The sequence below is a fragment of the Oncorhynchus mykiss genome, chromosome 20, assembly GCF_057628025.1.
Source record: "Oncorhynchus mykiss isolate SJ-2025 chromosome 20, ASM5762802v1, whole genome shotgun sequence".
NCBI lineage: Eukaryota > Metazoa > Chordata > Actinopteri > Salmoniformes > Salmonidae > Oncorhynchus > Oncorhynchus mykiss.
In genome coordinates this window covers 28,199,928-28,225,687 of record NC_143041.1, presented here as the reverse complement: position 1 = coordinate 28,225,687, position 25,760 = coordinate 28,199,928, and the positions used below count along the sequence as shown (strand labels likewise).

General features: G+C 42.7%; 3 protein-coding genes across 26 annotated transcripts in view; 1 reads left to right on the top strand and 2 right to left on the bottom strand.

The window, feature by feature from the left end:
* Positions 1 to 757: 757 nt before the first annotated feature.
* On the bottom strand, positions 758 to 9,539 carry LOC149974546 (cAMP-dependent protein kinase type I-alpha regulatory subunit-like). Its single transcript, XM_090212850.1, has 11 exons — positions 9,404 to 9,539; positions 7,800 to 8,037; positions 7,437 to 7,604; positions 7,100 to 7,191; positions 6,904 to 6,965; positions 6,751 to 6,797; positions 6,174 to 6,332; positions 5,849 to 5,909; positions 3,634 to 3,755; positions 3,471 to 3,552; positions 758 to 3,231 (listed from the first exon to the last, which is right to left on the bottom strand). Exons 2-11 carry the CDS (start codon positions 7,971 to 7,973, stop codon positions 3,059 to 3,061), a joined length of 1,140 nt encoding a protein of 379 aa, XP_090068976.1. The 5' UTR covers positions 7,974 to 8,037; positions 9,404 to 9,539; the 3' UTR covers positions 758 to 3,058.
* A 112-nt stretch (positions 9,540 to 9,651) lies between these two features.
* Positions 9,652 to 19,018, top strand: LOC149974545 (WD repeat domain phosphoinositide-interacting protein 1-like). Of its 4 annotated transcripts, none has more exons than XR_016489460.1 (13): positions 9,652 to 10,966; positions 14,359 to 14,441; positions 15,096 to 15,265; positions 15,390 to 15,486; positions 15,585 to 15,682; positions 15,924 to 16,016; positions 16,147 to 16,519; positions 16,607 to 16,677; positions 16,822 to 16,929; positions 17,097 to 17,261; positions 17,361 to 17,468; positions 17,713 to 17,852; positions 18,002 to 19,018. XR_016489460.1 is itself a non-coding variant. In XM_090212845.1 (12 exons), the coding sequence occupies exons 1-12, from the start codon at positions 10,890 to 10,892 to the stop codon at positions 18,118 to 18,120; spliced, it is 1,329 nt and encodes a 442-aa protein (XP_090068971.1). In that variant the 5' UTR covers positions 9,662 to 10,889; the 3' UTR covers positions 18,121 to 19,018. The 4 variants fall into 4 exon arrangements, 2 of the variants coding, with proteins under 2 accessions (XP_090068971.1, XP_090068972.1); XR_016489459.1 differs by having other exon boundaries at positions 9,662 to 10,966; positions 16,147 to 16,292; XM_090212845.1 differs by lacking the exon at positions 16,147 to 16,519 and having other exon boundaries at positions 9,662 to 10,966.
* Positions 18,865 to 25,760, bottom strand: part of LOC149974544 (arylsulfatase G-like) — a 17,375-nt gene continuing 10,479 nt past the window's right edge. For 10 of the 21 annotated variants that reach the window (XM_090212826.1, XM_090212838.1, XM_090212833.1 and 7 more), the window contains 7 exons: positions 21,965 to 22,111; positions 21,101 to 21,297; positions 20,937 to 21,017; positions 20,710 to 20,818; positions 20,437 to 20,557; positions 20,213 to 20,303; positions 18,865 to 20,037 (listed from right to left, as the gene is read on the bottom strand). In XM_090212826.1, coding sequence (XP_090068952.1) covers positions 19,757 to 20,037; positions 20,213 to 20,303; positions 20,437 to 20,557; positions 20,710 to 20,818; positions 20,937 to 21,017; positions 21,101 to 21,297; positions 21,965 to 22,111 — 1,027 coding nt within the window. In that variant the 3' untranslated portion in view covers positions 18,865 to 19,756. Of the gene's footprint in view, positions 20,038 to 20,212; positions 20,304 to 20,436; positions 20,558 to 20,579; positions 20,819 to 20,936; positions 21,018 to 21,100; positions 21,298 to 21,610; positions 21,839 to 21,964; positions 22,112 to 25,760 lie in introns of those variants that run through there. The other 11 variants (XM_090212841.1, XM_090212842.1, XM_090212843.1 and 8 more) reach the window with 7 other exon arrangements.

Below are 25,760 nucleotides of genomic sequence, written 5' to 3'. Positions count from 1 at the left end.
CCCTGCCATAAATACCTCATCATCATCACAGCTACTGTACTGTATGTGTACATGCAGCTTATACTTTGTTCTGACTAGTCTGAAACAAAGTATTGTCTTCAAACAACATTCTGTTTGATGCCATTTCATCTCAACATGTCTGGACCTTTTGCTCCGAGCTGTTCTCATTGTTGTCCTGACTACAAATCCAATGCATCCTGATGTTTTTGAAGAGGGAGAATAACCACAACTATTTTAAAGAGCCTGAGTGAGTGAAATCACACCAAATGAAGTTGGGCTTCTGTCCAACAATGCCGGAGGGAGCTTATGGAAGACTGTTTTATAAGGTGTCAGCAGCAAAAACGCTCAGAACATTTATTGGTTGTGCAACAGTGACTGATCTTAAATGCATGCAGGAGTGGGTTCTGGGTTTACTAACTTTATGAGCTCTCCAATGAAGTGGGTGGCTTTCTTTCATCCACCGACAGTTAAACATCTAATTTCACCAAACACCAATAGGCTACAGTGGAGTCATTTTCTCATGTATTTTCTTCATATGCACTGAACCAATAAAACAGAATGTCAAGAGGCCCTCCTGGAGATTTACCTTCACCTGTCCTGTTCTGTCGGATCAACGTGGGTATAGTGAGTAAAGGAAACCACAAATCCAATGCAGAATATTGAGAAGAGGTACTACACTGCCCTCCAGAGTTAGGACTATTCATTAATTTTATCGTATGGACATATTCAGACAACCAATGAGTAAATGACTCAGCCGGTGATTTTACCTTTTATTGCTTAAACTGCCATCTGGAACAATCTATACCAAAAGGATAAATGTCTTTGCACATACAGGAAGTCAAACCGAGTACAGTCATTGGGTAGAATATAAAAAGAATGGTCCTCAGATGACCTGCAGCTCTCAGAGCCTGCTGCAGGCCGCACAAACTTGCTGAAGGGCTAGCAGGAGTGCCTACGCCCAGGTTACATAAGCTAAGGCAAACTGGGTCAATTGCAGTGTGCCTACTAGTTAGTAGTAATCTTGTGGTGATATGTTTTACCACGTTAGTACTTCTATGTGACAGAAGAAACACAAGCAAATCATTGGTGGGAGTTTGAACAGGCAGCAAATAGACGACTGCAAAACGCCACAACATCAACGGGAATCTGAAAGCACGACAAAAGTTTTGGACCAAGTGGGCAACACTGCAATCGACTCAGGATCATGTTGATTGGTTTGGACATACAAACAAACGGTTACACAAGTCAATCCATCCATCCAATCAGCCATACTGTTTTGTACACAAGATTTCGATTGGAAACATGACAGAGCCTAAACAAGGAGAACACCTCAGAAAGGGATAATAGCATTACCGTATGTAAAGGTACTTTCTGTAAGAAGGGGGTGAGGGGCAAGCTGTGGGGCAGGAGTGCAAAGGAATAAAACCTTGAGACTATATATTTCTGCAGGAGTTAAGAGAAAAAAAAAATGCTAAATGCATTTGTCAGAATTATATTGCATTCTTAAGATTGAAGGGGTGAAACTGTTTGACCAACACAGGGAATACCAGTTTGAGAATACACTTTCATTCACACCATCTCATCACCTTACATTATGCTGTAGGTGAGCATAAAGTAGATCACAGATTGCTTCAAAAACACATTCAAATAATTAGCACAAAGCTTTAACAGCCAAGCCGCTTTAAAATAAATATATCATCTTAAAACGCAAGACAATTTAATCTGATGTCTGAGTCACCAGTCACTGGGATTATTTTGGCTTGTTTAACTTCAGCGCTCAAATACATAAATAATTGAAAGCCTTAAACCCATAAAACAATCTACAATTTGGAGACTTAAAATGCTAATTATTTTAAAGCCCTTTCGCCTACTTTTAATAGGTTAACCCATGACATTTTTCACAATACAACTACATACTGTTTTGTCAGTTGACAAGAAGCATTTATTTACGCTGTGGCACTGAACACCTAAAATAGAATTTATGGAAAAATAAGCATTTACAAAAAGACATTTAAAACGTACTTAAGATTACCATCACTCCAAACCATAGCGTAACATTAGTTTGTTCAGTCAATAAAGATAATAATACCTTTAATAATAATGTAATAACTATAGAATAATTCTGTTTAAAGAATTTTAGTGATTAAATTATTTGGTGTATACTGAAAAATTATGAATACTGAAATACACTAATACTCCATGTTTTCCCCCCCATTGTAGCCAATAATGTACCAACCAAACAGAGGTGAGTGTTAACATGGTGATAGATACTTCCTGTTTTGAGTTCCACTGTTTCGGACTATAGAATAAGAATCTTCTATGGGTTCCGAGTTGTGAAAAGAATTATCAACATTTGGCTCTAGTTTGATAGCTGTACAACAGAAAACTTTCTGGTTGCATTAAGTTGTACAAACGCTCTCAAACTAGATAAAACAATAGTGAATTAGATTGATGGCACAATCAATTGAAACAATATGAGAAATGTAAAAAAATACATTTGATTTAATGTAGCAATGGAGGATAAACAGGAGATCATAACATGAAAGCTACATAAGAAATTAGATGGAATCCTTATGCTTCCAGCATTCTTTTCATTCTGAAAGGAAAAATTTGATAATTTTGTGAGAATGCCAAACTTGACACTTTTATATGGAACCAAAATATCTGCATAATATTCATCATGGATCCTTACTTCACCATGTTTGATTGTCCCATCTTATCACTGGCCTGTCCTAACCTCGGCCAATCCCCTACTAATCACCGTTCGTGTTTAAATTAAGAGTAAAAAATATATATATAAATATCAGTGAATGCAGTGAAGGCATACTGTTTTAAGCTGGTATATGTAACAAACGGTAACATAACTGTTCCTGTATGGGTGACTAGGATGGCTAGCTGATGGGTAGCATAAAATGTTTATGAGTTTTTTTTAAAAGCTGAAGCAAACGGATGACCAAATTAATTGACATTGAAGTAAAATTGCATTGGTGGACCCTGGGTCTAAAAGAGGGGGGGTTATATAGGGGATTAGGGGTTACAGGGGTTTAGGGGAAACCCCTCAGACAGACAGTGAAACAAAGCTGTTGTACTGTTGGATGTTGCGTTTGAGAATGTCCGAGCAGGGTCCTAGGACGCGTTCGAACCGTGGTCGGTCCAGCTTCACACACTTCAGAGGACCGCGGGCGACCACAGTGGCAGCACGGGGACGGTTCATCAGCAGGGCAATCTCACCTGGACGAACGGAGTACATGGTCAGTACAAAACAGGCTTCACAAATTGGCTTAATTTCTGCTAATATAACATCTAAATATGTAAGAGGCTTGTCAAATCAGGTGAGAGCCTTGTGCTTTTCTCATCATATCACCTTAAAAATGTGAGATTCAGGCTTATATAGTGCATATACAAACAAATGAAGAAAGAAAGTTGATGAGAAGAGAGGGAGAGCTGGAGCCTGAGCAGGTTCTTCTTACCAAAGTAGTCAGAAGGTTGTAATCTCCCAACCTCCACAAACTCCTCGTTCTCAGAGCGACGCTGCAACACAGCTGCAGAGCCCTACAGAAAACGAACATCAGGGTAGTGTTCAGTAGGGAGAACTGAAACAAACTAAATGAAAGCCTAGAGTGAAGTACATACCTCCAGTATGATGAAGAACTCGTCGCCAGGCTCTCCCTGCACCACGATCTTCTGTCCGTCATCAAACTGCACCGGCTCCAGAGAATCAGCCACCGTCAGACGCTCCCATTTGTCCAGAGACTCTAAGGGGATGGAATCACAAGACAGGGACATAAGTGACATCACAATAAAGAAACCACACACTGTACAGTACACCTAGGTGGTGGGCGAAGAGTCTTGAAAGCCACTGTATGCATGTGGCTATAATCAGGGCCTAAAATTAACATCCACCAACTGCTAAATGGAGGGTAGATTTTGGCATTGGTGGGTAAGATGTCACTAATCACGTTGCCGGGTGGTCAGTCCTCCACAATGCAAGCATTTCACTTGCATTTGTGAATAAAAATGGTCAAGTATGATCACATTTATAGTCAAATGCTGCAGTAGCTGTTATCAAAGTATTTCTGCCATGTTTCATAGATGGGGAAAATAACTACAAAAAGTAAAAGTACTATGAATCCTATATAGCCTATCCCACCTCGCGCTGCAACACTGCCTGGCTGGGGGCTGTAAGCACATGAAGAGCTGAGTCAAATATTCATTTTTAGAAGCGCAGGCATAAAAGTTGGTCTAATTTACTTGAAACGAAAGTCTACTGAAGTGAGACTGTCATTGTGTTTCTTGGCTATTTACATAGTTTTGTTCACAAGCTGGGGTTGTTTTTCCAATGTTTGAGTTTCAACTGCTAGGGAAGAGAAGATAACGTTATTATCTGTCAGACTCAATCTCACGAGTGAGTGAATGTTAGATTACATTTTTTTATTTTTATTATTGGGTATGATGCTACAAGCTTGGCACACCTGTATTTGGGGAGTTTCTCCCATTCTTCTCTGCAGATCTTCTCAAACTCCGTTCTGTTGGATGGGGAGCGTCGCTGCACAGCTATTTTCAGGTTTTTCCAGAGATTTTCGAATCGGGTTCAAATCCGGGCTCTGGTTGGACCACTCAAGGACATTCAGAGACCTGTCCGAAGACAACGCAGGAGTGGCTTGGCTGTGTGCTTAGGGTCGTTGTCCTGTTGGAAGTTGAACCTTCACCCCAGTCGGAGTGCTTTTTCCATCAAGGAGCTCTCTGTACTTTGCTCCGTTCATCTTTGCCTCGATCTTGACTAGTCTTCCAGTCCCTGTTGTTGAAAAACATCCCCACATCATGATGCTGCCACCACATGCTTCATCGTAGAGATGGTGCCAGGTTTCCTCCAGATGCGATGCTTGGCATTCAGGTCAAAGAGTTCAATCTTGGTTTCATCAGACCAGAGAATCTTGTTTCTCATGGTCTGAAAGTCCTTTAGGTGCCTTTGGCAAACTCCAAGTGGACTTTCATGTGCCTTTTACTGAGGAGTGGCTTCTGTCTGGCCACTCTACCATAAAGGCCTGATTGGTGGAGTGCTGCAAAGATGGGAGAACCTTCCAGAAGGACAACCATCTCCACAGAGGAACTCTGGAGCTCTGTCAGAGTGACCATCAGGTTTTTGGTCACCTCCCTGACCAAGGCCCTTGTCCCGCGATTGCTCGGTTTGGCCGGGTGGCCAGCTCTAGGAAGAGTCTTGGTGGTTCCAAACTTCTTCCATTTAAGAATGATGGAAGACAATGTGTTCTTGGGGACCTTCAATGTTGCAGAATTTGTTGGTACCCTTCCCCAGATCCGTGCCTAGACACAATCCTCTCTCGGAGCTCTACGGACTATTCCGTTGACCCCATGGCTTAGTTTTTGCTCTGACATGCAGTGTCAACTGTGGGATCTTATATAAACAGGTGTGTACCTTTCCAAATCATATCCAATCAACTGAATTTACAGATGGACTCAAATCAAGTTGTAGAAACATCTCAAGGATGATAAATGGAAACAGGATGCACCGGAGTTCAATTTCACATCTCATAGCAAAGGGTCTGAATACTTATGTAAATATCAGTTTTTTTATTTTTAATAAATTTGCTAAAATTTCTAAAAACCTGTTTTCACATTGTCATTATGGGCTATTGTGTGTAGACAATTTTAGAATAAGGCTGTAACATAACACAATGTTGAAAGTCAAGGTGTCTGAATGCACTGTACATGCCAGTGGCTGGTGGACCATTTTTTTTAACAGTGGCTATTATTATTATTATTATTATTATTATTATTATTATTATTATGAGCAGAAATGTCAAAAAGCTAAATAAACAGTGAACCTTACCTAAGATGGAAACTTTGCTGAGGAACTCCTCGTACATCTTCCTCTTCCTCAAAGTGCTTCCCTGCAAAGAATAACAACAAGTCATAATGTTTATTCCTGAGTTCTGACACTTGTTGTAAACCTTCAAACATCATGCATAAACTGGTCATACGGCTAACCTTTTGTAGTTGTCTGTATTTTCAATTCGTAAAATCCAGCAGTTATAAAAATACAATTTAAAAATCGCAGCAATTCTACATGTCCCTACTCATCGTTAATCACTCCAAATGTAAATCAAAGCATGTCAGTCAGGTGAAGTGTCAGAGCAGAGCAGGGCGAGGCTCACCATGAGTATCCTCCTGTAGCTGTCTCTGTCGATGCCCCACAGTTTGACGTTGCTCTTGGCTCGGACAGTGGCAGCCCTGGGGGTGCCGTAGATCAGGGCCAACTCTCCGAAGCTGCCCCCCTCCCCGATACTGGTCACACACTCGTTGTTCACATACACCTGGCAGGAAAGGGGAGAAGAGTATTTAGACATTAAGATCGGGTAACGTCGGCGTGTTACTGTCTCTATAAGATGTTGTTCACTGCCTATGTGTAAGTTGTTTCTTGTATTATATAGAAATAATGTGACGTAGCCATATAATTAGAATGCTAGATCTATGAGAGGAGGCATCGCTAAGGTAACAGATAATAGGGATCTGAATAGCAAAGTAACATATGACAACAAAAAAAAACAGTCTAAAAAGACAGCTGCAAAAATAAGCCTGTCACATTCAGGAGGGAAAAAAAACAAGGCAAGCTTTCAACTTGGGGGCCTGTTTTCTATCAAACTGGAATGCTTGTGTGAGAATGTTGGTTTATTAATACAAGTCATTGTGCAAAAAAATGTGTGTGTTCCTAAAATACATCAAGAGACTTACATCCGTCTCTCCTTGGTCGATGACGTAGAAATTATCTCCCTCATCACCTGAGAGAGAAGGAAGACATTGTTCATCTTTTCTCTGGAATAAAAAGACACTTCAGGTCTACTTGAATTTCCACTGAATCTAAAGGACAATGAGAACCTACTGTACCTTGCATAATAACAGTCTCTCCAGCGATGTAGGTAACTGAAAACATGGCGTCAAAGATGTCGCTGTGAATAAAGATTGTGTTTGTAAAGTTTCAGGTTTGTGTCATGATCAGTGGGACTGATCTAAACTCACATTGACAACCAATCATTACAGACAAATCAAGGAAAATTAACAACAAAGCCTGTTAACAACATACCTCCTCTCGTTGTCATCCAAGTGAGAGAAAAGCACATTCTTTTCGATAGCTTTAGCTAGGGCAGCCATTGTTTTGTAGTCTTTAGGAATGACCTTGAAAACAAAAACCCTCCATGTTTAAGCAAATCACCCTAAGTATTCACAAAATCTCCAGCCAGCCTATAGATATGACTATAAGTAGAGAATATTGTTTTGTGGGCTGGTCTAAATGACTGCATTTTGTCAGATGCTTTGTTGCTTTAGTAGAGCCATGCGTTTCAAGATGATGTAAGTTTTTATGTGTGCAGTTGTGTGATGTATGCGTACGGTATGTTGTATGAGTGTGTGTGCATCCTCACCTTTCTGACATAGGATGCAGCGTCCTCCTCTGTGTAGACCTCAGCACTGATGGCTCCTCTCCGCCGGCGACCCTTGACAACAGGGTTCATGGGAGGAGATACCTCCTCATCCCGGGAGTCAGAACGGCTGCTGGCCTTCTGCTGGTTCAGGATTTGCTTGGCCTCCTCCTGCATGGTTCACAGGTCAGAGGTCACACACAGCCAATCAGCTGCCAGGGCAAGACTTTACAATATAAAGGCACTACAATTATAAAACTAGTTTCATGTAAGGCCATGGGCCTGGAGGCACACAGCTGAATGAAGCACACAGCTGGATGATGCCCACAGTTGGACACACACTACACACTACCCGCCCAGACTCACCTTCTCCAGCCTCTCGAAGTACTCTCTGAGGAAGGCCATGGGTCTGTCAGGCCTAGAGGTACACAGCTGGACGATGCAGTCCTTCAGCAGCTGCTGGATGTTGTGTTTCTGCACGTACAGCTCACACTCCCTCAGACTCCTCTCCTCCTCGCTGCTCGTACTGCCCGACGCCATCACAATTGAAGACGCGCTACTGCTCTGCTACGACCTGGTGAACTGGTGAATTCTGGCCTCGAAACTAGAGATTGAGGGAGACAACTTGGATTGATTCTATAACGTGTACTTATATTACGCGTATATATATATATATATTTAAAATAGTTACAATCTTCTTCTAATGTGGTTGTTATAGTCTTATAACATCTGATAACTGGCTAAAATGCAGATGTAAGAGAGAGGAAGAAAGGGAGGGACTAATTGGAAGGGATTAGAGGAAGGGAGGGAGAGTGTGAGACAGAAAGAAAAAGAGATAGGCATTTCAGGGATGCTTGAGGGTAACTTGGTCATATGATGTGATTAAGTCTTAAGTGGTGGTAAACAGATAGACCCAAACAACAAAACAAACTGTATCCTTGTTTGATGGGAGAAGAAAGGTTACATTTCTTATCAGTTTCATCATGCTGAGGTCTGGATTACTGTATATCATATGCCATTTAAATAGAACCATGTCATTTCTAATCTGTCAAAGTAGATTTATAATATTGACAAAAAAATAGAGCCAGTAGCAAGTATGACATGCTGCTTTACTACAAACGAGAGGATCTGGTGCATTGGTCACGTTAGTGTACAATGCAACCCTTTGGTGGTGTACCTAAGTACAGATAATGAAGAGTCAAATGATAGAAACAACCATTTACATCAAGTATCAATAAAATAAATAGTTAACCGAGCTACTGCTGATTAGGATTTCAGACAGTTCTTGAATGTCCTGCTATCTATCAATGCTTTTTGCTCTGGCGTTTTCAATACTGCCCATGAATTGTCTCCTGGAATAATATGACAGATCCCCCACCAAAAAGAAAAACATTCAAAATGACCTTGCTTTCAAAACGTTGACTGGAGCAGTAACGTTACAACTTCGTTAAATTAGAAGGCAAACTATGGTTGGCTACCAACAAACATGGAAAACAAGGTACATTTCGGTGGCATCAATGCTAGCTAGCCAGGCAACTCTGATAATATAGCTGTTAAAGATACAACGCTACGTTAGCTAGGAGCATAAGAGATGACAGCAACCAATACCTAACTGCCCTGGCCTATAATACTCTACCGTTAGCCATCTAACGTTACTATAGTTAGTACGCATCAGATGGCTGTTTGATCGCGCCTTACTGGTACGTTAGCTAACTTAAATAAACATAATCATGACGAAGCTAGCTTGCTAAAACTGTATTGATGGATATCAAATCTATCAACCAGCTAGGTAGCTAGAAACCTAGTTGGCATTTTGGCCTGCAAAGCCAGTCAATCCAGAGATACTTCAGTTCTGGCCAGTCTTGCCAATGACGCCATCTTGAGCTCTATCATAAACAAATACAAGGCGGAGGCTACATATCCCGCGATCGCAATGGCATCAATTTCAAACTATGTGGCGCAATACTTACAAGAATCCGCAAATTATTGGCGAGCCCTTTGACACTAACTCGGATTTGGATGTTATTTCCACAAGCTCACCAAATATCTCCCTTCGATTTTTCCCAAAACTTGGACCGCTGCCCCACCGCATATGGGTTTAGAACCAATCACGAGCCGTCATTGACGTCAATTCGCCTCAATCTGACACGTGAGCCGTAACCCTTGGCAACATTAAAGGGGAACGCATGGAAATCATGACGTCAATGGGAAATCAATAGCAGATATAAGGACCTGATAGCCTCATATTAATTTCCCATGAACGGTGGAGCGTCCTCTATTCAAATAGTACTGTAATGAAACAGACAGGGAGCAGGTCTCAAACCCTCGGACCTTCTAGCCCGAGGTCCGGCGCGCTATCGACTGTGCCCCAAAAGCATGCTCCTGCGGCAGGGTCGATTTCCGCGCTTATAAACAGAGGGTCGTTACAGTACTCGATGCATGAATATTTTGGGAGGATATTGTTGTTTTATGAAGATAAATGTTCTGCACATTGTGCTTCAGCAGTTTAACCTTAATATAAATAGATGGCTGATCGCAGTGCCATTGGATTAGATTATGTTTAATGACTGATCAGCCAAGGAATATGTAAAATGCAGTGTTGTACAGATGTAGGATCTTAATTAGAGCCAGTTTGCTACAGCAGTAAAATAATCCTGGAGCAACAGGAAATGTTAATTATTCAGTGGATTATAATTCAAGTACATTTTTGTAGGGGTCGACAGACACCCTTTCGTTAGGGCACATCAAGTCTGACATTTCAAAGTGGAAATTACAAACTTTAGAAGCCTTTTTAAAACTCAAATACACTACAAATGTGCATTTCCTGCATTGCAGGAAAAATCTCTGCAACAAAACAGTGATCAATTTAAGTAAAATCCTATATATGTATGTATTGCTTTTGTGCAAACTCGGCAAAACTTCACAGAGAGATGTAGCAAAGATGCGGTCAGCAAAACACTTGATGGGTCCATCCAATCAAAACAATCAAAACAATTCCTCGTGCCCGAAGAAGGTAAAGTGAACCAATCGCAATCGTGTAATGGGCGGTGCTCTCTGCACTGTTTTCTTGTAAACCAATCAGATACAAGCTATGAAAAGGTCGGCCAATCTGAGTGATGCAGAGGTAATGTTCTAACCAGCCAATAGAAAACGAGGCAAAAGTCACGGATACAGCCCTCAGCGGGTTTTGTTTCACTTGTCGGTCTCCTGTTAACTACTGATGTTAAGGATAAAAACAGAGCAATACAAGGGCCTTCCTCAAAAAGTAAAAAACAATAACAGGGAATTATAGTTTCAGGATTCAAACCAACTGTTTTTAATTTGTATAGCATTTATTACATTGTATTAACTCATCTCTAGCGCATACGTGTGTAGAGGAGCTGGGTTACAGAGTGATCGATCAGGACCCAGCTCTCCAAACTAGGGCAGTGGAGCTGGAGAATAACCGTGGACGAGATGGAGGACCGGGAGACCTTCGACGGTCCAGGAGGGCCTCAAGACTTGATCAGCTCCTCGTTCAACCAGGACACCACGTAATCTAGCGGATTCTCCTTGTCATACTGCTAGATATATTCTAATTGCATAATCTAGGGCCGAAGTAAATCCTTATGCTTCCAGCTATAATATGGTCTGTAGCAGAAATATGTTAGTGTGTGAATTGTATCTTCCAACCTCACCCACTTGTGCAATTTGTTTATCGCTGTTAATCCAATTGTCCCATGGTGTCTCTTCAACACTGTTCCTAAAATATAGGTTACTAGCTTGTGAAGTAGGCCACCACACTACGAAGGCCTATTGATAGCCAGAGAAAAGTAGCCAATCTAGATTTGACCTACAGTTGAGATACTGGTCAGCAGACTACACACTAAAAACACATGGTTCTATATAATGCCAAATCAGGGTTATTTGCCTTCTAACATATCCACCTCATTCTCGAACGCTTTTAAAACACGGAAGCCAAACGCGGAAACTATGGATACAACTCCACGCTCGTGCATTATCATAATTAATATGTGCGCCACTAGAAAGGGGATAAGGGATTTCAGAATCACTTAAAATAAGGGCTGTGTTTCCTGTAGACTTACCCTGGCGTGACGTTTTGATAACCATGTAAATCTCTCTCGGATAAGGTGATTTATCAATATATTAGTCTGTATTTACTCTCAGATTCGAAAATGCTAATTAGCATCAAAAGAGACATCATGCAAAACTACAAATCCATGTAAGCTCCTGCACGTCATCTCTAGTTGACACTTTTGCTAACATGTATTTTGTCAATTTAAAACTTGCACGAGACAGTTCACAGAATTTTCCATGTAAAGAAATGTAATCAATGTATTGATTAATACATTAGCTAACATATTAGATAGTTAATCCAGAGATTCTTACCTTGGTCTCGATTCGGCAGTCTTGTTGTCCAGATCATCATGGCATTTTTAGTTCTTTATGATAGCCACATTAGCAGCTAATCAGCATTTAATGTTTTTTTTTATGGGGGGGCAATATCATGCAATCTTGATAAAAGTCACCTTGCCCTGGAGAGATTTACGTGGTTATCAAAATGTCAAGCCAGGGTAAGCCTACGCGAAACACAGCCCTTATTTTAAGTGTTTATAAAATACCCTATGGGGAAAAATGAATGGTGGAAAAACGATTGGAACCATTTCCCTATTTGACTGCTATGTTTTATGGGCATTATGACTCTTACTGTGGTACTCTTTTATGCTGTAATTTACTTGAATGGAGACGCCTGTTCTATTCATTCTTATTTCAATTTTAGAGCCGTACAAGTTTTTTACGTTTTGGTTTAATAGCCATATTATATAATAAAAATTCCACAGTTTTTATTATGTTTATTAACAAGTTGAATTAGGTGTGCTAGCTGTGGAACTGCTGGGGGTCCCTGGGGAGAGAATTGAGAACTACTGACTTAGTCAACTGTTCATAAAACATGGTCACTGGCCTAAGTCATACACTGTATAACATATGATAGCATAACACAACATTTTAGATAAACTGCAATGACACTCACTCACGGTTGCACAGAAATATCTGTGAGCAAACCAAGCCCCAAAAGATTCAAATTAGCTGCCATCCCTACATTTTAATTATCACAAAAAAAAGAAATAAACTTTTTTTGGACAGCAAATAACTATTGAAGGGCTCAAAGGGTTCTTTGGGTCAGTATGGTTTCACATAGAACCATCACTCTTCGCCAAGAACACTTGAGGAACCCACATTTTTTGTGTGTATTGTGCAAGTCTGGTATTTGTCTCAGATGAGGACATATGCAATGGGTTTTGGAACTGTCAATTACTTAGGCTATCACAACTGCATGCATGGGGCGGTTGGATGTATTGGATTATGGCAACATTAGTGTGAGTGAGAACGGAGCATCCAGACATTGTTGATCTACAGGTCAATTACAGGTGTAATAGCAGCTTTTTGGCTGGGGTCTGGTGTCATAAACAATCCAGGTGGTCAAACAGACACATTGATATTAACTCTCTCCCATTTTCAATCATTCTCAGCAGTTAGGCTATTTGTTGCCTGGCTGGGCAAGCCTATATCCCACTGAACCACACACCTGATCAACTCTGGGTAGCGGTTGCCCTCAGGCACACATCTAGGATCAGCTCACCCTCCCGATAGTGTAACCTAAACCATAAGGGAGGAAAACATTAAACTAATCTTAAATCAGTGTCTATTCTAGAATGAATATCCTATATCATCCTACTCCATCCTATTCCATCTGTTGACAGATGCCTGCCCCTCCTTTTCTCTACACAGTATTTCTGTGTATGCCCATAGATAGTGTGCTTGATTATCAGTGCTGTTTGAAGTGCTTAGGGCGATCACATCCTTTCGCAACAGCGAATGGGGATCCTAAAAAAATATATAATAATAATACATGACCTGATTCAACTCTTGTTGTGTTGGCTATACAGCACACTGTATCCTTAATTTCCCCATGACTGCTATATATAGCTCACTGGGTAGTGAGGCATTGCACGTATTGCCTACACTTCCCGGTTAGCCGAGTGTGTGTATGACTGTCCTTAGAAAACAACATCCTCTGCCTTCAGTGGTACAATCAGCCTTGGTCCAGTCAGCCTTTCCACTCATAAACATTGTGTCATCTCATTTTTTATTGTATGGTTTTTCTGTTATATGTGCATTTATCTCCGTAGCTTAAGACCCCTATGGTATATGATTTACATAGATTATGGCACCACAAATTAACATCTACAGTACCAGTCAAAAGTTTGGACACCTACTCATTCAAGGGTTTTTCTTTATTTTTTACTATTTTCTACATTGTAGAATAATAGTTAAGACATCAAAACTATGAAATAACACATTGAATCATGTAGTACCCAAAAAAGTGTTAAACAAATTAAAATAGATTTTAGATCCTTCAAAGTAGCCACCCTTTTGCCTTGATGACAGCTTTTCACACTCTCTCAACCAGCTTCATGAGGAATGCTTTTCCAACAGTCTTGAAGGAGTTCCCATATATGCTAAGCACTTGTTGGCTGCTTTTCCTTCACTCTGCGGCCCAACTCATCCCAGGTCTTCTGATGCAGCACTCTATCACTATGAGCTGTTCTTGCCATACTATGGACTTGGTCTTTTACCAAATAGGGCTATCTTTTGTATACCACCCCTTCCTTGTCACAACACAAAGGATTGGCTTAAATGCATTAAGAAGGAAAGAAATTCCACAAATTAACAAGGCACACCTGTTAATTGAAATGCATTCCAGGTGACTATCTCATGAAGCTGTTTGAGAGAATGCCAAGAGTGTGCAAAGCTGTCAAGGCAAAGGGTGGCTACTTTAGTTTGGGAAACTCTGATAAAGAGTAAACACATAGTGGGCGCCATCATGGATGTGTAATAACAGTTGGGTCTCTTTGTGTCTCAGGTCTCTATCAGTGGGCACTAAGTCAGGCTACAGACTCTTCTCTGTCACCTCGGTGGACAAGATGGACTGCATCCATGAAGGAGGTGAGTGAGTTTCCTTATAGCCTGTGTGTACTGGTAGCTAGTAACTACAATGAAACACTGGCAGATGTTCACTAAACTGGTATCATAAGGACAGGGACAAAACAAGCACCTAGTAAGCTGTGGTCAGGTCAACCAGCGTGGTTGTACAGTAGTCTCTGTAACCAGAGAACAAGTTGTTCTAAGCTGACACAGTCCACCCTCTCCCACTTATGTAAACAATGGTTGTGAGTAATGTGTTACACCATAAACCTGTTCCCAGTAATGCATTCTACAAGTATTTTATCAGTGTTTCCTATCACGGTGAGAGGAAAGTGTCAGCGTATTAATGTTTTGGCTTGAGTGTCAAATAAATAAATCAAATACAATTTTGTCACTTGCGCCAAATACAGCAGGCATAGTAGACCTTACCGTGAAATGCTTACTTACATGCGCAGTTTTAAGAAAAATAAAAGTTCAGAAAATATTAAACTATGAAATGAATGTGATGGAATGTGCGCCTGCGGAGTGTGTACGTGTTTGCGTGTCTGTGCATGTGTGCTCTGTGCACATGTTTACCTGTGTGTGTGTGTGTATTCTATGCAAAGTGTTGTTTTTATATAAGCACATCTATGTGATTTAACCCTTCCCGCCCACTTTCTTCCCTCCCTTTCCCAGCGGAGTCTCCAGACGTGTACATCGTGGAGCGGTTGTTCTCCAGCAGTCTGGTGGTGGTGGTCAGTCTCTCCATGCCCCGACGTATGAACGTCTACCACTTCAAGAGAGGAACAGAGATCTGCAACTATAGCTACTCCAACAACATCCTCTCAGTCAGGCTCAACAGACAGGTAATGGCCATCGGAGGCCCCATTCCAAACCCACTCCTCACCCCAGATTGAGGCCCACCTGAGAGGGATTCCCATTCCAAACCTTATAGCTCTGCAGTAACGTTTCTCTCTCCGTCCCCTGTAGAGGATGGTAGTGTGTCTGGAGGAGTCAGTCTACATCCACAACATCAAAGACATGAAGTTGCTCAAGACGCTGCTCAACATACCACACAACCCCTCAGGTAGTGAATACACACGTAGGCACACACACACACACACACGATGCGTACCCTCAACTATGCTTAGTTCTTAAACACAGACACACCCTCCAACCCGTCAGGTCTCTGTGCCCTCTCTGTGAACCATGGTAACTCCTACCTGGCGTACCCTGGTAGTCAGACCATCGGGGAGATCATGGTTTATGACGCCAACAACCTGGTAAGACCTGACATTCAGACTTCTTCTGCCACCGCTGCTATTCAAGTCAGTCTACACAGCACAACGCAGGGGGGATTCATGTTGATCTCAATGACAGCTTGCGATTAGGTTGTAGAGTGTTTGCAGTGGTAGTGGAAATGCCTGAATACTTTTGAGTACATGGAGTACAGTCATTGCATGTCACAGCTGTTGAAGTGGTCACAGGTTAATGTCAATGACGTATGACCTGTGTGTTCCTCAGAGCACGGTGACGATGATCCCAGCCCATGACAGTCCCCTTGCAGCTCTCACATTCAACGTGTCAGGAACCAAACTGGCCAGCGCCTCCGAGAGGGTGAGTCTGACTGTTCCTCCCTCTGTCTTTCTGTTTATCTCTGCATGTCTTTCTACTGTATCTCTCTATATATACACTGAGTATACCAAGCATTAGGAACACCTTCCTAATATTGAGTTGCATTCCACAGGGATGCTGGCCCATGTTGACTACAATGCTTCCCACAGTTGTGTCAAGTTCGCTGGATGTCCTTTGGGTGGTGGACCATTCTTGATACACACAGGAAACTGTTGAGCATGAAATACCCAGCAACGTTGCAGTTCTTGACACAAACCGGTGCGCCTGGAACCTACTTCCATACCCTGTTCAAAGGCACTTAAGTCTTTTGTCTTGCCAATTCACCCCCTGAATGGCACACATACACAAGCCATGCCCCAATTGTCTCAAGGCTTAAAAATCATTCTTTAACCTGTCTCCTCCTCTTCATCTACACTGATTGAAGTGGATTTAACAAGTGGCATCAATAAGGGATCCTAACGTTCACCTGGTCATGGAAAGAGCAGGTGTTCTTAATGTTTTGTATACTCAGTGTGTCACTCCCTTTCTCTGTGTACAATAGTTCTGTCTGACCATCTCTTCCTCCTCCCCAGGGTACAGTGATTCGAGTGTTCACCATCCCAGAGGGACAAAGACTGTTTGAGTTCCGCAGAGGGATGAAGAGGTCAGTTTATGACAGACAGACTACAGAAACACACACAATAGTACAGCCGATAGACACAATACTTTAGAATGTCTCAACAAGGTTTTGTAGGGGTAGGTTTGGTCTCTTGAGGATGATGACTTTTACCATGTGTGTTTGTCTCAGGTACGTGAGTATCAGCTCATTGTCCTTTAGTTCAGACGCCCAGTTCCTCTGTGCCTCCAGCAACACCGAAACGGTCCATATCTTCAAACTGGAGCGTCACAGCCCCAGGTACACACTGTTTACCTTGATTGTGTTACAACCTGGCCCTTTCTGGTCCTCAGTGGCTAGTTGTCAGGAGTGGAAGAGGCTTTGTGTTACAGTTGTCTTTGTAGTCAGTTGGGAAGAGGAGTGTGATTGACTTGTTGAGTGTGACTATGTCTCTTCTGCCTGTCTAGTCGAGAGGGGGAATGTCCTACGTGGGGTGCATACGTGGGAAAGATGTTCACAGCTGCCAGCACCTACCTTCCCTCCCAGGTCTCTGACATGATGCACCAGGACCGGGCCTTCGCCACTGTACGACTTAACATGTTCGGTCTCAAGAACATCTGCGCCTTGGCCACGTAAGTTTGTGTGTGTTTGCGGGGGGATGGTGTGTGTCTGTGTGCATTTCGATGTTTGGTAACTCTTTATTTGACAGTCCTATTTGTTATGATTTTCAGGGTTCAGAAGCTGCCTCGTCTGCTGGTGGCGTCATCAGATGGACATATCTACATCTATAACATCGACACACAGGAGGGAGGAGAGTGTGTGTTGGTCAGGAAACATAGGTGAATAAGTGTGTGAGCCTCAGGGTTGGGATCAATTCCATTTCAATTCCAGTCATTTCAGGAAGTACACTGAAAGTCCCATTTCATTTCTCTTCATTGCTTTTCAATCAGAAATTTGGTTTACTTTCTGAATTGACTGGAATTAAAATAGAATATACCCCAACCCTGGTGTGTGTGGAAGCATGTTTGTATATGCGCTTCTGTGCGTGTGTATTTGCTCTCAGGCTCTTTTTGTTTTCTCCAGACTATTTGAAGGAGATAAGGAAGAACAACAGGAAGAGGAGGAGCTTGAGGATAGAAGGTCCCTCCCACCGTCAAACAGCTTATCATACGCTGCCACTGTGGCTCTCCCCTCGACCCCACCCTCTTCTACCACTCTCACAGGTATTATGTGGATGTTTGGTTATGTGTATGGTTTGTGTGTATGGTTTGTGTCTGTCTTACCTTGTGTAATTTAGTCTGGTGATGTGACCCTTTGTCATCTCTCCTCTCTTTCTATCTTCTTCTTCTCCATCCCTCAATCCTCCTCCCAGGCTACTTAGATGGAGGGGCTAAGAAAGGTGATGTGATTCCTGAACATGAGTTTACCAAGGGACCCGTCTGTCTGGATGACAAGAACGAGTTTCCTCCAGTCAACAACCAGAGCAACTGACCCGACTTTTCCCGGGAACCAATCAACTGGAGCCATTCAAGCTAGAAGGGATATCAGTATTCAGAGAACTCCCACCCCAGGTCCCACCCCCATGTCCCCAATGAGGCAATCAGATGGGAGAAATGTAGAAGCCACAATGGTGATTGGTTACTATCATGCGCCACTCAGAAGTAGAGTATGGATAGACAGTAGACCTGTCTCTGTACATTGTCTTATACCTGGCCCTGAAGGTCAATATGAATACAAACATTTAATTCCCTAACTTTCAGAAGGAAAGGAGGTCTGGGCACTGAAGTTGTAGCCTACCTCTAGTCTAATATTAACCAATATTAACATGGTTAAAAGGGGACTTTAATATTTAATTGCATTCATATACAGCTATCGATAAGTGTTCAAAGTGCTTAACATTGTCAAAAGGGGAAGAGGCAAAACCATTCAATTGTACTTTTATAACCTCTTAGTATCGTTAAGTGATATATAATACTGACTGGATAGTGAAGTCTGAGTCCTATTCTGCTGCTTGATGCAGATTGGCTAGAACCCAGTGTAGGGTGGCAGAGAGGGGCCCAGAGACTGAGGCTTATCAGTGGTCTCTAGCTGTGGCACGCCCTGAGAGAGAAGGGGGAGGGAAGAGAAAGAAAGGGGGGGGGCTTCTATCATGTCTGAAGCGATAGTTTTCGACCAGCGCTAAGAAAAAAAGAGTCAAATACTGAAATGTGAAAAACTGAATAGAGAACTGTATTATAGGATCGTACAGGTCCTTTTATTTAATTGATTTCATTATTAACACCATTGACAAAATAATATTGAATATTGTAACATTTCAGACATAACAGATGTTTTTACTTTGTAAAAAAACTATGTTGACTTGTATTAAATACTCTTTTGGAAAATGAAATTAGTATTATTCATCAATAGATCTTTTGGTTTTGGCGGAAAGTGATTTTTTATTGTTTGTTTATATATACATTTATACATATAGTATGTAGATAGCACACCTATTGTTATGATCCTGTGACTGATTTGCCAAAGGGTGGTGCTTTTTGTTCTTCGGATGTTTTGATTTTGGGTTAAAGTGAAGTTATTCGTGGGACAAACTAAACTGGTCTTAGATCAGTGTATTGGCAACTTCATCCTACTTATTGCATGGTCATATACTCCCCACCAGAGAGTGCTAGAGCAACCCAGAAGCCTCTGTTATATAACTGTACAAAAAGCCTGTGTACAGGAAAACACTTAATATTGGTAATAATACAGTAAATTGTCCTTGCTACGCAACAGCAGCTGTCTTCCCATGTTTCCCCTCAGAGCAGCAGTGAGCAATGTGTCTCAGTCAATCCCTAGTACTGACCTCCAGGAGAATGACCCACAGTCCGGCCTCCTCACAACAGGCTGATGCTAGTTCTAATATTTGCTTTTCTTCTTCACTCTGGCAAATGTTTCTGGTTGGTCTCTGGGGTTGTTTACATTAACCCAGATGTAGGCTACAGGTCTGTGATTTCTACATTCCCATGGGCACGCATATACCTCCAAGAGCAAACAATTATTGGACTAAAACTAAAGTGTGTGTGTGTCTGCGTGTCAGTCGGGCTTTCTGTGAATGTCAAACTGTGTGTAACACTGAATGTGTGTGTCCTCAGCCCAGGGTGAGGCAGCGGCAGGCTGTGTGCCGGGGGTCACAGCAGGGGGCTGCTGATTGGTCTGTGGCGTAGTCGGCCGTGGACACTGATTGGTCAGTGGCAATGTCATAGAGCAGCGCCTCCCTCCACCTCCTCACCCTCTCATCCACCTCCTTGTACTCCTCCGTGGTGGGGTCCAGGGGTGTCTCCTCGCCCTTGTCCCCAGACAGGTCAAATATCATAGGGGGGTCGTGGAGCTCCTGCCTCCCTTTAGACCCCCCACACGCCTCAGCCGCACCTGTAGGGGCAACATGTACTACAGTAAACTAAACTATCAATATTACTATTTCACTAAACTATCAATACTAAAGCAGACCAATCAAATCTCAGTCAGTCACTCACTGCACCTGACCAAGCATACCAATGAAGTTTATCCAGATCCCTTTTAGCCGTTACTTTAACGTCTGTATTACCCGTGATGTAGAAGGCCTTGTGGCGCCCCAGTCTGACAGTCTGCAGGTCCCCATACTTCCCTGCAGCGCCACTGTTTGGGTGGAAGAGGAACTGCAGGTAGGGAGAGGAAGACAAATGAGAGAGACTCGTTCCAGAAATCCATCCGATCATATTCCTGTTTCAGAGTAGTTCTACGTCACTACATTTGTGTTAAGACTAGCTCTGATAGCTCAGTGGGTCATACCTCATTTCCTGTTTCTTTGCCGTGTAGGAGGACGTCTGTGGCGTCAATACCGTCATAGCGTCTGTCTGATGGGGGGTTCACTCCAGCTAGGGAGAGGAGGGTGGGGAAGATATCCAGACCACTTGGAGAATGGAGAGGGAAGAGGGAGGGAGATCAGGAGAAAGAGGGGGTCAAGTTTGCACGAATAACGCAAAAGTGTAACACTCATTCACCTGTGTTTTGTATCTGAGCTGGGGGTAGCTTCAGATATATCTACTGTATTGATGACCAAACCTGAGCAGGGCAGAGCTGGTGCTGTTGGCTGGTACTCTGCCAGGCCAGTACGACACTGTGGGCACCCTGTGCCCCCCCTCCCAAGTGGTCCGCTTGGCAGAGCCCCCACCTGACAGACAGGTAACAGACCAATACATGGACCATTGATGTCAATATCCATAAGGTTCGTAATTTAGTTCAGTGAGTTGATGCACTAGAATGCAAGTGCTGACCCAGGAAGAACTTACCTCTGCTGGTCTGCCACTTCCCCAGGAAAGGACCCACACTTCCTGCATACTGGCACTTTTGCTCCCAGGGGCCATTATCACCTGAAGAAAAACACATTAAAAAATACAGTGATGTTTAATGATCCAAATGGAAACATGATCGCTGGTAGTTAGTGATCACTCACCAGTGAACCAGATGAGAGTGTTCTCCTTGTCTGAGGCATCAGATGCATTCTTTATTGCCCCCACCAGACCGTCCATCTCCCGCAGACTGGCAGCGTACACACCGCCCTCTGAGGGGTGGGGGGCGTAGGAAGGGGGGGACAGGGGGACGTGCATGTGTGCCAGAGCTACATAGAGCAGAAAAGGTTGTCCCCGTTCCCTATGAAGAAACATGATATCATGATATTGATAACATAAAAGATCCCACATTTCAACTTTTGAGCACTGTGAAGAAAGGTATATTTGAGCTATGAGTATGGTAGGCTACTGTATATGCCTATAGATAGCCACTTGACTTGCTAGAGAAAGGGCAAGCTCTTCTCTTTGGCAGAGTGAGAATGTATTAAGCCGTTACGAAACCTGATACTGTAAGCGATGGGCACTTCAAACAGGTGCGATGCAAAACGAGAGAGAGTCAGACTTACAGAATATTGTTCAGCCCAAATAACCCCCTCTTAACACACATTTCTTACTGTTTAGGCAGCTGTGCTCTGCGAGAATGCGGGAATGGAACACCATCTTTGCTTTCTGAATCAGAATGTTGGCACAGACCGATTGTGAAATTGGGTTCTGAAAATAAACAGCACGTGCACTGACAAAAACATGTTGTTCTAACAATCTGGGCTACATTCATTCAGAACTATGTTCCCTTTGCACTAAACTGTAAACATATCACGCCATGACCAACATACAACTGTCTCACTGAGTATGTAGGCTATATCAACAGCAGCAACCCAAGTTACAGTGCTGCATATGAGGGTTTTGTTCTATTAAATAGCTGGATGTTTTTTTCCTGTCACATATATGTTTTTATGGGCATATTTTACCTGGCTGTGTGTATGACATTGAGTGCAGTGGATGTGTATCGCTGCGTTAGCCTCCACAGGTCCAGAGGCTGCTCTACAATGGTCCTGTTCTCAAACAGAGGCAGAGCCACTTTGGTGTAACAGCTGCTGTAACCACTCCTCTTCAATCTGGTTAAGTAGACAACACAAATATTCATTATTAGGAGAATACAGAGCTCTGACTAGGGCTGTTACGGTGACCGTATTACCTCCACACCAGCGGTCAAGAGTCATGAAGGCAGTCAAATTCCACGTGACCGTTTAGTGGAACATTCCCGCTAACAGCCTACTGCCATGTGCTCATTGCTGCGCTTATAATGTGAAGAAATAGCCTTATAGTTTATCAACATTTAAGCTAAAAGTTCTGATCTGTTGCATCAGCCTCATTGGTTACATTTTTTTATGCTAGTGGTTGTATTCATTTGGGATGTCACATCCCACAACTGTCCCAGACTATGTTTGGAATATTTATTTCTCGCACAGAATAGAATAGTTCAACTCTTATACTATGGGGGATAGTAGATTGACATAGGCTAGTGCTTTTGCTGTTCGTTAGGCCTACTCATCTTGTTGGCTGACAACAATTAAATGTGGACAGCTGTTCCAGTTGAGTCCCCGATGTGTCTGTCATCACTTGTAGCCTGTGAGAACGACCCGATCACGTTACGAGCCATGTGAGTGAGAGGTGATTCGGAGCAAGCAGCACATAGGGAGAAGGGAATTAAAATGATTATATCCAGCCCAAGGGCACAATGGCCACTGGCCACAAAATGCATAGATTTTTTGGGGGGGGGGATTAGAGTCAAAGGGGATGCCGCCGGGAAATTTGAGGCATTATGAAATGTTTGTCAAATTGTGAATGAGAGACTGATGAAGTGTGTACAGCCTGCGCAAAAAAACTAAGCAGAGCTCATGCCTTTCATGCTACTTTTTTCCAAACATCACTAGAGTCGCATCATGCAGCCTTAGAATGTATAAACATCATTCAGCCTTAGAATGTATAAACATATAGCCCAATGTTTGTATCACAACTAAAGTTACATGAATAACTCTAAATGAAGCATATAGGAGTAGCTGTTTCTTTGTTAACTGCTCAACACAGAATAGCCGCATGTGTTCACTCCCTCAGATCGTTTGGAGAAAATATCCTTCCTATTTTATTCAGCTTTGTTCAATTGTATTCTTCATGCTATAAAATAATATAAAATAATGCCATGGAATTCTTAGCAAATATTGTCTGAAATAGACTACATTTTCTTCATATAATGTTTTTTTTTTTTGTTGTAAATGTAACCTTTATTTAACTAGGCAAGTCAGTTAAGAACAAATTCTTATTTACAATGATGGCCTACACCGGCCAAACCCGGACGACGCTGAGCCAATTGTGCGCTGCCCTATGGGACTCCCAGTCACGGCCGGTTGTGATAGAGCCTTAGACCTGTCTAAAATAAATAATCGAATCAAATTGTATTAGTCACATACGCCAAATACAAATACTTATAGTGAAATGCTTACTTACGAGCCCTTAACCAACAACGCAGTTAAAAAGAAATAGAGATAAGAATAAGAAATAAAAGTAATTAAAGAGCAGCAGTAAAATAACAATGGCGAGACTATATACAGGGGGGTACCGGTACAGAGTCAATGTGTGGGGGCACCAGTTAGTTGAGGTAATATGTACATGTAGGTAGAGTTATTAAAGTGACTAGGCATACATGATAACAACAAAGAGTAGCAGCGGTGTAAAAGAGGGGGAGGCAATGCAAAGAGTCTGGGTAGCCATTTGATTAGGTGTTCAGGACTCTTATGGCTTAAGGGTAGAAAATGTTTAGAAGCCTCTTGAACATAGACTTGGCACTCCGGTACCACTTGCCGTGTGGTAGCAGAGAGAACAGTCTATGACAAGGGTGGCTGGAGTCTTTGACAATGTTTAGGGCCTTTCTCTGACACCGCCTGGTATAGAGGTCCTGGATGGCAGGAAGCTTGGCCACAGTGATGTACTGGGCTGTTCGCACTACCCTCTGTAGTGCCTTGCGGTCGGAGGCCGAGCAGTTACCATACCAGGCAGTGATGCAACCAGTCAGGATACTCTCGATGGTGGAGCTGTAGAACCTTTTGAGGATCTGAGGACCCATGGCAAATCTTTTCAGTCTCCTGAGGGGGAATAGGTTTTATCAAGCCCTCTTCACGGCTTGGTGTGTTTGGACCATGTTAGTTTGTTGGTGATGTGGACACCAAGGAATTTGAAGCTCTCAACCTGCTCCACTGCATCCCTGTCGATGAGAATGGGGGCGTGCTCGGTCCTCTTTTCCTGTAGTCCACAATCATCTCCTTTGTCTTGATCACGTTGAGGGAGAGGTTGTTGTTCTGGCACCACACGGCCAGGTCTCTGACCTCCTCCCTATAGTCTGCTTCGTCGTTGTCGGTGATCAGGCCTACCACTGTTGTGTCATCGGCAAACTTAAGGATGGTGTTGGAGTCGTGCCTGGCTGTGCAGTCATGAGTGAACAGGAGAGGACTGAGCACGCACCCCTGAGGGACCCCTGTGTTGAGGATCAGCGTGGCGGATGTGTTGTTACCTACCCTTACCACCTGGTGGCGGCCCATCAGGAAGTCCAGGATCCAGTTGCAGAGGGAGATGTTCAGTCCCAGGGTCCTAAGCTTATTGATGAGCTTTGAGGGACTAGCTGAGGCACTAGCTGAGCTGTATTCAATGAATAGCATTCTCACATAGGTGTTCCTTTTGTCCGGGTGGGAAAGGGCAGTGTGGAGTGCAATAGAGATTGCATCATCCTTGGATCTGTTGGGGCGGTATGCAAATTGGAGTGGGTCTAGGGTTTCTGGGATAATGGTGTTGAAGTGAGCCATGACCAACCTTTCAAAGCACTTCATGGCTAAAGACGTGAGAGCTACGGGTCGGTATTCGTTTAGGCAGGTTACCTTAGTGTTCTTGGGCACAGACACTATGGTGGTCTGCTTAAAACATGTAGGTATTACAGACTCAGACAGGGAGAGGTTGAAAATGTCAGTGAAGACACTTGCCAGTTGGTCAGCGCATGCTCGCAGTACACGTCCTGGTAATCCGTCTGGCTCTGCGGCCTTGTGAATGTAGACCTGTTTAAAGGTCTTACTCACATCAGCCGCAAAGAGCGTGATCACACAGTAATCCAGAACAACTGGTGCTCTCATGCATGTTTCAGTGATATTTGCCCCAAAGCGAGGATTATGGTCAGATTTACCAAATTGAGGGTGAGGGAGAGCTTTGTATGCGTCTCTGTGTGTGGAGTAAAGTTTTTTTCCTCTGGTTGCACATTTAAAATGCTGATTGAAATTTGGTAAAATGGATTTAAGTTCCCCTGCATTAACCTCTCTAGGGTATGTGGGACGCTAGCGTCCCACCTGGCCAACATCCAGTGAGATTGCAGAGCGCCAAATTCAAATACAGAAATACTCATTTTAATAATTCAGAAAAGATACAACTATTTTTTTTAAACATAGGTTTAAAGATTAACTTCTTGTGAATCCAACCACAGTGTCAGATTTTTAAAATGCTTTACGCGAAAGCATACCTTACAACTATTTGAGAACATCGCCCAGCAGACAAATCATTACAAACAGTAACCAGACAAGTAGAAGAGTTACACAAGTCAGAAATAGAGATAAAATTAATCACTTACCTTTGATGATCTTCATATGGTTGCACTCAGAAGACATTCATTTATTCAATAAATGTTCCTTTTGTTCGATAAAGTCTCTTTATATCCAAAAAGCGTTTTCT